Here is a 13,133-nt window from a genome sequence, read left to right as displayed (position 1 = left end):
TGCAAACACAACAGCGAGGAGCTTGTTCATGTGTGCAGGTAAGGTACAGTTAACTACTGCAAAACCTCCACACGAACCCAAGACACTCTATGAAGTCTGTCTCCTAAAACCTGCAACAGGCACAGCTGTGCACTTAATGCACAGACCGAAGGGCCAACTCACTGAGAACTGTGAAGAATAAGGGAAACCACTCTCCGCTCCCTGGGACAAGTGGGTCTGCTGTCAGTCTCTCCTGAGTCGGCCGTTGTTACTTCCTGTAGTTTGGTGCATGAACACCGAAGACCTTTGTCAGTGCTAGGTCTGGAACTCAGGGCCTGGGCACTGCACTTGAGCTTCTCAAAGCTAGCTCTCTACCTCTCCACCACTGGAGCCACAGCACCACTTACAGGTTTTTTGTGTATGTGGTACCGAGGAACTGAACCCAGGGCTTCATACACGCCAGGCAAGCACTCTACCACTAAGCCACACTCGGCCTGTTATTCTTTTCGAAACAGGGTCTTGCTACGTAGTCCAGCCAGCCATAAGCTAATCATTCCCTTGCCCCGGATTCCGGGGATGACCATCTGCCACACACACCTTGTCACGCTGGCTGCTAAATCATTGACTTTATCTCAACCCTCTGCTTGCCTTCCTGTAGGTCTGTAGGTTGCTTGAACATTTTTAAGCTTTACTTGAACAATTCTATCTGTATTTCTGTGTGCTGTCTTCCAAAACTGACTTTTTTTTTTTGCCAGTCCTGGGGCTTGAACTCAGGGTCTGAGCACTGTCCTTGGACTTTCTAAAGCCTCAGCACCACTTCTGGCTTTTTCTATGTATGTGGTACCAAGGAATTGAACCCAGGCCATTGTGCATGCTAGGCAAGCACTTTGCCTCTAGGCCTCACTCAAGAATGTTTTATATGCCCTGGGTACTGGACTGGCATCAGATGTCATCTGTATATGGCACCCCTCTTGTCTTTTCACCTTCTTGCTGGTATCTTCTAAAGCACATAATTGTAAATTTTGTTGTGGTACAGGATAATTTTTTTGGGGGGGTCTGTATTGTACTATCATATCTACAAGTATTTTACTTAACCCATGACCATAGACTTTCTTCTCACAGGTTCCTCAATTTTGTGCTTGTAGCTACCTTACATAAGTCTGTGGTAAGTCTGACTTATTTTTAAACACAGCATGAATCAGGAGTCCCTCACCTAATTGTCTTGATGCTCATGGGGAAAAAAAAATGTTAAGCCTAGTGGCTCATGCCTGCAATCCTTGCTACTTGGGGGGGTTGAAGATCAGGAAGGTCAGGTCTTAAAGCCAGTTGGTGGGCCTTAATTGTGGGAACTCATGACCAGTAAAAGCTGGGCTGTGTATGTAGTGCCTGCCTGTAGCTGCAGCTGCACAGGGAACTTAAATAGGACGATCATGGTGCAGGGAGCCTTTGTCATGGCTCAAGCAGTAGAGCAAGTGAAAGACCCCGAGTTCAAACCCTTGTACTGCCAAGCAAGAGCAACCAGTTGATTACAAAAGTACAGGCTTCTCTTGAGCCTCTCTACTGCTTGTATGGTGCAGACTCCTCTGCTGTGGCTCCCGTTCTCTCCTGCAAAGTATACAGCAAGAGCAGGGATGCACCTGAGGTTGGAGCCCTATGGAAAGGGGAAGGACAGTGGACAGTATAAATGGCTGGCTTAAGATCAAACTGTCTGTCAACGTCACACATAGGTTGCTAGCAGATAAAATGAGGCCGGAGAAATGAAGTTGTGAAGATCTAAAGACCTCACAGCAACCCTCCAGTTACGATGGTGGGGACTGGACACATTTGATGCCAACCACAGGCCCAGCAGCTCCTCAGACCACACAGGGAGCCAAGTCATGGTGGCTGCTTGGTAAGCATTTATCCCCATAGGCTATGCGAGGCCCTAGGTCTCTCCCAGCCTAGACCACGCCCTGTCCCCTTTAACTGACCCTGATACAGGCTAAAAACCAGTGGACTTGGGGGGAGAACTCTGGTTCAGTGTATTTGATGGTGAAAAATGAACAAGCCCACTGGGCTGCCAATGTTTTATGCCTGGAATTCTAGCTATGTAGGAGACTGAGATGTGAGGATCACGGTTCAAAGCTACCTTATGAGACTCTTCTAATTAGCTGGCAAAAAGCCAGAAATGTAGCTGTGGATCAAATGGCAGAGCACCAGACTTGAGCAAAAAAGCTAAAAGACAGCACCCAGGACCCAAGTTCATGCCTAGTCCTAGCACCAAAGCCAACAAAAGCCAACAGTGAGTCCAAAGCTGAGTTTTTGAGATCATGCAGAAACAGTGCGCTGGCCTGAGGGTGGGGAGGAGACGCCAGCAAGGCCAAAAGGCCTGAAGATCCCACCTGTGGGGCCGAGAGGCTGGCTGAGTGCCAGCAGCTCACGATGAGTAGCAGTCCTGGTGCTCTCTGAAGGGTCTTTTGTGCTTGCAGAATGGGAAGAGCGATTTGGAAATGCCACTTGTGTTTTCCTGCTGTGCAGCATCCCGAGGTCAGTGTCCTCATGGACACTGCAGCTTAGGGTGGTGCGCAGGGCACTGCTGCCATCCATCCATGTGCAGCACCCCCCACCACAACTCCAGCACGCTGGCACTGCCAGCCAGGCAGCCCTGTCTGCTCCTGCAGGACCTGCATGCACTGGTATTGGACCCATGGCAACACAGCTGCAGGCTACGGAGCAAAGGAGCCATGCAGCCTGGCTGCTTTCATCCAAATGACACTAACGATGGGCCAGAAGATTCTGCCACCCTGCAGAGCCCAGACACGCAGCCTGTCAGTGGTGACCCTGAAGTCCCAGGACACATTCCTCATGCCCCCTGGGGAAGCATGGCCTACCTTCCTCACCTGCCAAGTCTCCCAGTTAGATCCATTTCACAGCCAGAGACTGCACAAACCAAGAAGAGCCAGAAGGACCCAGTGGGTATCAGACAGGGGAGATGCAGAGGGACAGAGAAACTGGCAGTTAAATCTGAAAGTGTTAGGCAGGCACCAAATGAAACCAGACAGACATTTATTTTGCACTTGATTTCACTGGCTCAAATGTCTAACTGCCAGAATGATCCACTTCCGCTCTTCAAGCTCTTGCTCTGGAGTGCACAAACCTGACCACCCATGGCATTTGCTGGCGCCTGGCCCTCCAATGGCACGCCCTCCAGAGCCTGGCACTCAGCCAACTCAGAAAATGGCCGCAGCAGTCTCTGTGGTATCAGACACAGGGCTCTGCTACACAGCCACACACCCATGCTCACGCCCACTGCAGGAACACCAACCCTGGCTGGTCTGATCCCCAAGCCCTGCCTTTTTGCTTATTTTTATCATCCAGACCTAGCTTCCAAGGGTGGGAAAACATCCTGGCCACATCTGGACATGAGAACAGCAGCTGTTTAGGGGCTGCCGTCCACTGTGCTCCGAGAGTGACTAATGTGTCCTTCATAGTTTCTTTGTATTTCTCTTCAAGAGTGGCTTGACCCGACATCTTTTGTGTCTGCTCTATACAATGAAAATACAAACTAAATGAGGATAGAAAAAAATAATTAAAGCATTCAATTGTACAAATTACAAATCTGTTCCAAAATATACTTACATTAAATAAAATACGCATTTCGGTAAGATCTACAGCGAATGGCAATGCATTCTGGGAGGCCTCCCATCTAGGTAGGGCCAACATTCGTGGAAGAAGCTAAGAGAATGTGCATCCAATCTCGGTTTGCAGCGGGTTTCTTATTGCCAATCTGCGAGTTACACTGAACACATCATTACATCACTGGTGTAGGACACGGATTCGGTAGGGGAGGGGGAAGCAAGCGCTAGCCTCAGGGTTGAGCTCATGACAACTTCTGAGAAGTCTCACTGGCAGCCTAGACAGCAGTTTCAAGAGTAAACATGGGAAGAGAAGCAGACACCTCTTTAGAGGCCCAGATGCTTTCTTGCTGTATTTGTGTTCATCCGCCATCCAGAGTGGCAGTCAGGAGCAGGTCTTCTTTGGGACATGGTCACAGGCCTGGGACGATCCCGTGGGGCTGAGGGAGCATGAGGACGGGGAGCAGGGCTACCTCGTGCTGTTCCACGTTAGACACGAGCTGTGACACAGTCCACAGGCCTGCAATCCTCTCCGCCTATCATCTGGCGTAACGCTTGATGTAGTCGTCTACTTTACTCCGGAAGTCCTCCTGTGGAGGGAGAGGAGGGAAAGGGAATGAGGGCTCTGTGCCAGGACTGGTGTCACCACTGGGTGACAGAATGGCCCGAGACGAATGGCTCCAACGTGCATCCCTGCGACTCCACTCTGAGTGCAGGAGACAGTGCGAAGCCAGCAGCAGAGGCTCCTTCCACCCTTCTCCTCCCTCACTTGGCAAGTGAAAAGGAATGCCCAGAGAAGGGTGGGCACCACCCCGGAGCCAGGACTTCTGTCTGCAGTGGGTACGGGACAAGCTGCTGCCTCAGGGAGACCTCCATTTTCAATCTGTCCTCCCAGCGTGGCTTCCTTGGACCCTGCCTGGAAGACTTGGGCCTTACAGCTCCATCCTCACACAGACCACCCAAATGGACAGCCAAGTTCTCCTGGAGGCCAGGAGCATAACCACAGGACTGAGCCTGAGAATCTTGAGCTCTGGATCCTGTCACTACACAGCTGCCCACAGTCCAGTGGCTTCAGGCAGTCCTTCCAGTGCACAATCCCCATCTCCCACTGAGCGTCTGCACTTGCCACACCCGGCCTCGGAGGTGCAGGCTGCTCTGCTCTGCCTGGGGAGCCCACACACAGCACAGTGCCTCTGCCCGCTCTTAGCAGATGCTCCTCCTCCTGCCACTCTGAATGAACACAGACCCTTCCACGCTCTGATCAGCGCATGCTAAGGCTTTGCAAGCTAGGGGTGAGAAAGTGGAGCTGTCAGCCCAGGTGACCTCACTGTCCACAGGACAGTGTGAGAAGGCTCCCGTGCAAGCTGTCTACCCACAAAGGTGTGTGGGGCACACGTGGGTGCTGGCTGGCCTTTAAGGAGACTAGCCTGCAGCAAGGCCGTGCTCACGGTCACTTCCACATCCTTCAGTCAGGCGGTCCTGTCAGTTCATAACCATCACTGCCACTGCTCAGGCCACGAAGCAAAGACCTAGCCAAGCCCAAGGTTTATGAAAGGCCACTGGGGGCCCCCGATGCCTCACTTCCTCTCACACTGCCAGGGCCACTTGGGTTCCTGTATCATTTTTCTTCTCCTCCTCTTCCGCGTTGTCACACTAGTGTTTGGACCAAGGATCTTGTGCTCGTTAGGTTGGTCCTGTACTAGGTAAGCCATGCTTCCAGCTCTACTTTCCGTGGTTATTTTAGGGATGGAGTCTCAGACTTTTCTGTCCAGGCTGGTCTTGAATAATGATCCTTCATATCTCAGCCACCTGAGTAGCTAGGATTACAGGTATAACAGTACCTGGGTACTGTTTGTCTTGTTTACTTATTTATTTAGCCAGTATCAGAATTTGAATTAGGGCCTCGAGTTTGCTTGGCTGCCTTGTTTCACTGACACTCTACTGCTTGAGCCAGGCTGCTTAGCCCTGCTTTTTGCTGGTTATTTGGGAGATGGAGTCTTGTGGACTTTTCTGCCTGGGTTGGTTTCAAATCTCTACCTTCTAGATCACAGCTTCCTGAGTAGCTAGCATTACAGGCAAACATGAGCCACTGGCATCCCACTTGTGTTCTTAAAGCAGGCATTTTACTGGAGATACCTCCCACTCCCTTCAAGTTAGCAAGACAGAGCTCTGCTCCCAGCACAAGCAAAAGTGACTGTGCTGAGGTTCATACTCTTAACACACTGAAGTATTCAAATAAAATCTAAGCAGTTCAATATGAGAATGACTCAGGAATGAAGAGCCACGAATTAAAGAGTTACAGACAGCTACTTAAAAATGTGTGTATTTAAATAGTGGCAGAGATTCAGAAGGCAGAGCACAGACTCTGCCCCCTCCCCTGGGTGGGGGCACAAGGAACCTGAGGTACTCAAGGGGGTGTCCCTGCAGCCTGGCAGGGGAACTCCCCACCAAGGCTACTCAGACAGCACGGTCCCCTTTGACCAAGGCAGGGCCCCCTCTAGAACGAACACAGCAGGATGAAGGAATGCACCCACAGATGTGTTTACTGAGTTACTGTCTCTGTCTGGAAGTCATCCTCTGGGAAAAACTGGAATGCTAAGAAGAGAAGGGCTGACGAGTGAATGACCACTTATGCACTGATTCAGGAGGAAAAATAAGTAATAATGATGAGAAAAGCGACAGAAGACTCACAGGGAAGAACAGGACCTGTGACCTGACGCTGCACTTCCCCCTCCAGGCTCCCTGGACCCGGGTAGGGGTGGGTTTGGTTGATCTGCAGGGTTGGGGATGGAGCCCAGACCTCAGAGATGCCCTGTAGCCTGATGGCTGCACAAAAGTCCTCCTCGGTGACTCAAGCTGCGTTTACGAGGAAGCAATTCTCTGTGACTTTGCCTGAAATGCCCTGTCTCTGGCTCAGGTCTCACGCACACAAGCATGGGACTAAGTACCTCCCCCAACAGGCCCACTGCCGCTCACCTTGTCTCTCAAGTGGTGCTCTGCAGCTTCGATGTTCAGCGGGTCGTCAAAGTTCAGAAGATCCTTTGAAGAGAGAAACCCAGGTAAGCACAGAAAATTGGCCTCAGGAATTGCAGCCCCTCCCTGAGCTGAGGTCACTGTGATGCAAGCAAGATACCAATGCAGTGTTTTGTTTTTGTTTTTGTTTTTCCAGAATGGAGTAGAGACTGATGACTAAGAAAAGGCAGGAAGGTTTTACAAGTCACTATCAAAATTCTGGTGGAGATGGAGAAAGCAATAATGACTGATTGGATGCCATGCTGACACCTGGAGAGCGAAGACCACTCCACCCAAATCAAGGTCTCATTTTTAAATTTCATTTTTCTCTGGTTAATACTCTGCCCCTCTGCTTTTGGGCATCTTCCATAGAGAATCTGATGCCACACAGGCTCAGCATGGCAGAGCAGCTCAGCTGCTGCAGACTTCAAATGAGGCTCTCTGCCCGTGGGAATCCAGATCAAGGCTTCATTCATTTCACTGAAGCAGCCCAGGCACACAAAACAAAGCAAACCAAAACACCATTTGTCCGAAAGACAGAGGACAGGCCACACCGACCACCAGGCACTGCCCTCTCCTGCCCAGGGGGTCAAGGTGAGTCTGAAGCCACTCAAATGTTGGCTTCTTTGCTTGTGTGCAGGCATCGCCCAGAAATTCCAAGTGGCAAAGCAAAGGCAGAGACTCAGTTTAGTTCAACACTCAATTTCCCTTTGACTGGAGGATAAAAGTAAGAACACTGGCTAGGCACAGTGGCTCACGACTGTAATCCTGTAATCTCAGGAGGCTGAGATCTGAGATTGCGGTTCAAAGCCAGCCCAGGCACTAACGAATGTGAGACTCTTATCTCCAATTAACCACTAGAAAATGGGAAGTGGGGCTGAGGCTCAAGGAGTAGGCACTGTAGCCTTGAGCTGAAGAGCTCAAGAACAGCACCCAGGCTCAGAGTTCAAGCCCCCATGATCCACAAACAAAAACAAAAACAAAAACAACAACAACAAAAAAGGGAAGAATACTGCACAAAGGACAGAAGCAAGAGCAGGAATGTTCTCAGAGCAACTGGAGTGCCTCAGATATGTTCCTGAAGGCAAGGCAAGGCTTTCTCATTCAGGGATAGCTCCCTTAGTCGGGTGCCAGTGGCTCACACCTATCATCTTAGTTACTTAAGATGCTGGGATGGGAGGATTCTGGCTGGAAGCCAGCCCAGACAAGGAGTCTGTGAGATTCTTCTCTCCACGAACCACTAAAAATCCAGAAGTAGAGCTGTGGCTCAATTGGCAGAGTATCAGCACCCAAAAAGCTCAAACGAAAACCACCTCCCAAGAAAGTAACAGCTTTCAGCCCTGTCCTGCCCTACAGCGCCTGGCACAGAACAACTCTGAGGCTCTGCATTCCTGAAAGGCCTTTCGTGCTGGAGACTTCATCCCTTGTTCACACAGGACAGCTGGCAGCACACAGGGCCACCAGCCAGCCGGGCTGGTGACGTCCCACAGGCCAGGTAAAAAAGCCCTCAGCCCCTCGCTGAGTCAGCAGCTTCAGGGCGGGGGAAGCACTGGCCCCCAGCTCACAGGGCTGAAGTGGGGCTCTGTGTCCCTTCCCAACAACCTCCGCAACTCATTATCCCAGAGTCGCCATCCACAGGCTCCGAGCGTACCAACAGGCCAGCCCCGCTTTATATCTGAGGTGCCATACTCTAACCTCAGCCAGGAAAATCAAGAAAACCTTGGGATTTTGATGCATATACTTACAGTAAATAAAGAGTTTAATCCCCAAACAACATCCTGAAATAAGAAAAAACAAACAATTTTCAGCTTCCTGTGGACTGAGTCCATGACCAAGCACTAGGCATTGTACAGCACCAACCTGTCCTGTTCTCAAGACAGAAAGTGAATGAAAGATTTTTTTTTTTTTTTCAGTCAGTTGTGGGGCTTGAACTCACGGCCTGGGCGCTGTCCCTGTGTCTCTTTGCTCAAGGCTAGCGCTCTATTACTGGAGCCACAGTGATGAAAACAGCTGTTCTTCAGGAACAATGCAATGGGAAGCTCACAGGAACAGTGTCAGACCAGAGGGACCCTGCGCTGCCCCTCCCCCCGCACAGGCGGGAGATGGGTGCTGCAAGTCCCTTCCACTCCTCCCATAGGGTAGCACCGCCTTTGGAAAAGCACCTTTAAAACAAAACTTGCTGGCTGGGAGCCGACTGCTCAGGTCTGTCGTTTTAGCCACTCTGGAGGCCACACCGGAGGACTGCAGTTCAAAACCAGCCCCAGATAGAGTAGTCCAGAATACAAGACTCTTATTTCCAATTATCTACCAAAAAGAAAAAATACAAAAAAAACAAAACAAAACTGAAAAAGCCAGAGCTGTGGCTCAAGTGGTGAAGCGCTAGCCTTGAACAAAAGTTCAGAAACCTGAGCTCAAACCCTAGGATGGGTGCTAAAATAAATAAATAATAAAATAATAAAATATGATTAAAGCAAAACTTGCTGTTTTTAATGCCAACTGCATTGGGGGGGGGGGGGGCTGTAGATACCTCCTCCAGTCTTCCAATTTTGCTCTAATTACCTCAAAAATCAAGGGATGCCACCCAGGACTGAAATGTCATTGAAAATAAAGCAAAAGGTGTCATTCCATTAGCAGGCCCCCAGGCTGTGACACACCCACAAAACCCCTCTCCCCTGAGACACTGTCCACCTGCGGGGGTCCTCAGCTCATCTGTATTCTCCACCAGTGGGAACTGCGTTCACCCATCCTGTTTCCCCTATCACCCATTCTCTCACGTGATTCGTGCCCGTGCCCCGGGCCCGGGGCTCAGTTTGGTGGAGGGTCGGCTGGGGCAGGGGAGTGTCTTCTGGGCAGAGGACAGCCACTCTGAGGGCCTGGGGAAGGACTGAAGGCAAAGTTGGGGTGGAGTGCCCACGTGGCAGAGGTGCGGTGCTGCCCGGGAGGGAGGGTCTTGGTGAGGTGAGCATGTTCTCTGATCCTGGACGCAGACCAGAGGTTTCCTGCACTACTTTCTCAAGATGTCTCTGCAGTGACAGTCCCTGCCACTCTGTGCTACACGGTATCTACCATCCAACCAGGTGTGGATGGGTGAGCGCTGGGCTGAGTGGCCCAGGTGGTGGGGGCCTGGCCACGTGTGCAGGCACGCCTGCCCACAGCACACTGCTCTCGGGACTGCTTGCCTGCGCGAGGGGAGGACACGGTGCCCGGGTGCTGCTTACCTTTAATGTCCTGGTGGGAGCCCAGCCAGTGCCGTCAATAGAATGCTCTCTCAGGAGACTGAAACAGACAAGAACGCAGCGGTTGGCTGTGCCAGGGGTTGAAACCCTGCGGAGTTCCCGTGGGGCTCTGCTGCGTCACTGTCTTTGAGACTCGAGTGCTGGGCCCTGTCTGCCGGAAGCTGGCTTTCCCTATCCCTGAGGTTACACTTTGGTGATGTCTGTGCACTTCATCTATTGGTTGTGCAGAGACCCTTCGCTGTCATGTGTTAAACAGGTAACACGTGTGCCGTCAAGCTGCGCCACAGACAGTGATGGCAACAGCAGAAGTGACAACGCTGGCTTAGAGCTCTGCTTGTCTTGGGGCCACGCCATCAAACTCACTTGATGCCCACAGTAAGCCCCAAAGGAGGTGCCACCACCGACCCAACTCACAGCGATGGTGGGGAGGGAGGAGCTTGATGAGTGGCACACCTCCCACTAGCACCCAGAGCTTCGTCTGAACCACCACTGATGGAGGCTGTGACAACACCTTGGTTTTTTTTTGGTCAGTCATGGGGCTTAAACTCTGGGCCCGGGACCCTCTCCCTAAACTCCTTAGCTCAAGAGTACTGCCCTACCCCTGGGCTTGGTCGCTGTCTCTGGGCTCTTCAGCTCAAGGCTAATGCTCTACTATTTGAGCCACAGCATCACTTCTGGTTTTCTGGTGGTTAGAGATAAGAGTCTCACAGATTTCAGTGCCCTGGCTGGCCTTGAATGAGATCCTCAGCTCTCAGACTCCTGAGTAGCTAGGCTTACAGGTGTGAGCCATCCGTGCCCTGCCGCCTTGTTCATTTTAACGCCGTTTCCAAAACTCAAGACAAAGGGGAGAAACACAGAAGTGTGATGCCTATATGCTTCTGATCATATAAAATAACATGTATCAAAATGAAAAACAAAAAACAACCCAAGAGGAGCCGAGTACTTGGTGGCTCACGCCATGATCCTAGCTGCTCAGAAGGCTGAGATCTGTGGATCACGGTTTAAGACCCAGGCAGACAAATCTGGGACTTATCTCCAATTAACCAGCACAACCAGGGGAGTGCACTGGCTGCGGGGGAGTGGTGGCTGCTGTTCCTGCTCCGTATGCTGGGCCTGCGAGCCTGGATTCCAGGAGAAACCCGGGCGTAGACTGGAGGGGCGGAGCAGCTCCTCTAGCTCACACCAAGAGCGCGAGTGCAGGGACAAGCCCGTCCACGGGACTCAGGTACAGAGGAGGGACACTCACCTTAGGCATATTTCCCCTGTCTCTGTGATGTTAGGGTGCCAGATCTTGGTCAGACATTTCACTTTGGGAGGCTGCAACAAAGAGAGGCCAGGATGAGGGTCTGTGGACACAGTGCCTGCAAGGCAGGGCCTTTATACTATGTACACATATTCTCTCTCTCGTGTACACACACACACACACACACAGGACCTTCTACCTGGTCACCACCTGTGCAGAGTCTGTACCCACACACCACACTTGTAAACACATCTAAGTGCACCTCTAGAAGACTATATCCTGCAAGTGACAATGACAGTGCCTGGTCACAGGGTGTGAGAAGGAGCCAGCAAGGCCTCTAGAGAGGCCCACAGCCCCCAGGCCCAGACTCCAACCAATCAGATAGCTTTGTATCAACAGCTACTGTGCCCCTGCTGCCCACTGGTGGGGCCTCCTGAGCCTGGGCCCTGTCCCCTGTCCCCTCCTGGATGTCTCTGCATGTTATTCAGGAGGCAGAGACTGAAAGGCAGCTCCCAGGAATGGCATACAGCACCCTGTTGCCCTCAGTGACATACTCCTGTGGTGCTCAGAGCTAGCCCTGCCTGGCTCTGCCCTCACAAAGAATGCTCAACACTCAATTACAGACTATACGTTTAATATGATCAAAGGGATGTTAGGCTGAGTTGAATCTGTGGTACCTCTCAAAATAAAAAAAGTAATCCATACTCTTTAAGGAGACAACTAAAGTAAAAGAAAATACATATTTATTTATAATTTATTATGTAAAATAAAATAGTATAACTTCATAATGCTGTAAGGTATATAATTACATAACTACAGGTAAATATATAGTTACATACAGAAATGCATCTTTGCTGTCTTTTGTAAACATTTGGACTTGATATACCATCAGAATCCACCCAGAAGTGCCCCCAACAGCCGACTTGCCTAGGGCTCTTTTCCGGAAAGAGACCCAGCCCTCAAAGGTGTGTGTGTTGTCTGCACACTGTCATCATTTTGGATGGCTCTCACAGACTCCATGCAACAAACGCTGGGGCCCTAGGCCGCTCTACTTGACCCCAAGCCGTGCCAGAGCCATGTGTCTGCATACCTTTGTTTACATCCTGTAGGAAGGCCTCCGAGTGAGACCCCCAGAGAGCATGGTGGTCAGGTGGTCAAAGACCCTGGCAGACAGTGCAGGGGCCTTCAGAATGGCCACTGCAGGCCTAGGGGAACCTCAGGGTCCCCATGCCTCAGGGAGATACACATGGTTGACACGTGGGTCACCACAGCCAATTCTGTCAGAGTGTCATTTCCTAAAGGGATCCACGGCTTGTCAAGGTGGCATCCAGGTGTGGTGGCAAGTTCACCGCCTGTGCTCAGCTACCCAAGGCACAGTCCCAAGCCCGGCATGCTTCAGTGCTCAAGAGGGCAGCGCTGGTGCTGCTTCTAGGTGCTTTTCCTCAGCAGCCCTAGGCCCCCTGGTGATTCTGCATGCTCCATAAATGTTAAAATAGCCAAAGGGCGCTTGGAAGAGAAAACCTGCCCTGCTCCTGCCTCCACACGACACACGGGGGCACGCTCAGATACTTAGTAAGTCTCCAACTCCAAAAAAAGGCCCCCAAACTCCTCATGTGAGCCTTGAACCAACCTCTCCAGCTGTCCCTATGAGGTGTCCTGGTTTGTCATCAGGGGAGGATGTGAAGGAAGTCTCAGTGTTAGGTGGTTGGCTAGCTAGACACACGCCTGAGAGGGGCACCTTCTTGTTTCTATTGAGATCTTAGATTGCCAACAATTCCTCATCTCTGAAAAGAACTGTTAGCCCAATAAAAATGAGTTTCTAGCCAAGCGCAGTGGCTCACACCTATCATCCTAGCTCCTCAGGAGACTGAGATCTGAGGATCACGGTTCAAAGCCAGCCTGGACACTAAAGTCCGTGAGACTCTTATTTCCAATTAACCACTGGAAAACCGGAAGTGGTGCTGTGGCTCAAGGGGTAGGGTGGTAGCCTTGAGCTGAAAAGTTCAGGGACAGTGCCCAGGCCCAGAGTCTATTTCATAGTTCAAGATT

The 13,133-nt window shown here is 51.1% G+C and overlaps 1 protein-coding gene across 3 annotated transcripts in view; it reads right to left on the bottom strand.

Moving 5' to 3' along the window:
• Positions 1-3,007: 3,007 nt before the first annotated feature.
• Positions 3,008-13,133, bottom strand: part of Ube2f (ubiquitin conjugating enzyme E2 F (putative)) — a 30,908-nt gene continuing 20,782 nt past the window's right edge. For all 3 annotated transcript variants that reach the window (XM_090355143.1, XM_090355141.1, XM_090355142.1), the window contains 5 exons: positions 11,088-11,158; positions 9,824-9,881; positions 8,351-8,383; positions 6,570-6,632; positions 3,008-4,183 (listed from right to left, as the gene is read on the bottom strand). In XM_090355143.1, coding sequence (XP_090211269.1) covers positions 4,133-4,183; positions 6,570-6,632; positions 8,351-8,383; positions 9,824-9,881; positions 11,088-11,158 — 276 coding nt within the window. In that variant the 3' untranslated portion in view covers positions 3,008-4,132. The remainder of the gene's footprint in view (positions 4,184-6,569; positions 6,633-8,350; positions 8,384-9,823; positions 9,882-11,087; positions 11,159-13,133) is intronic.

This window comes from Megascapheus bottae, chromosome 21 (assembly GCF_031878675.1).
Source record: "Megascapheus bottae isolate mThoBot1 chromosome 21, mThoBot2.hap1, whole genome shotgun sequence".
NCBI lineage: Eukaryota > Metazoa > Chordata > Mammalia > Rodentia > Geomyidae > Megascapheus > Megascapheus bottae.
This window is presented reverse-complemented; position numbering and strand designations above follow the sequence as displayed.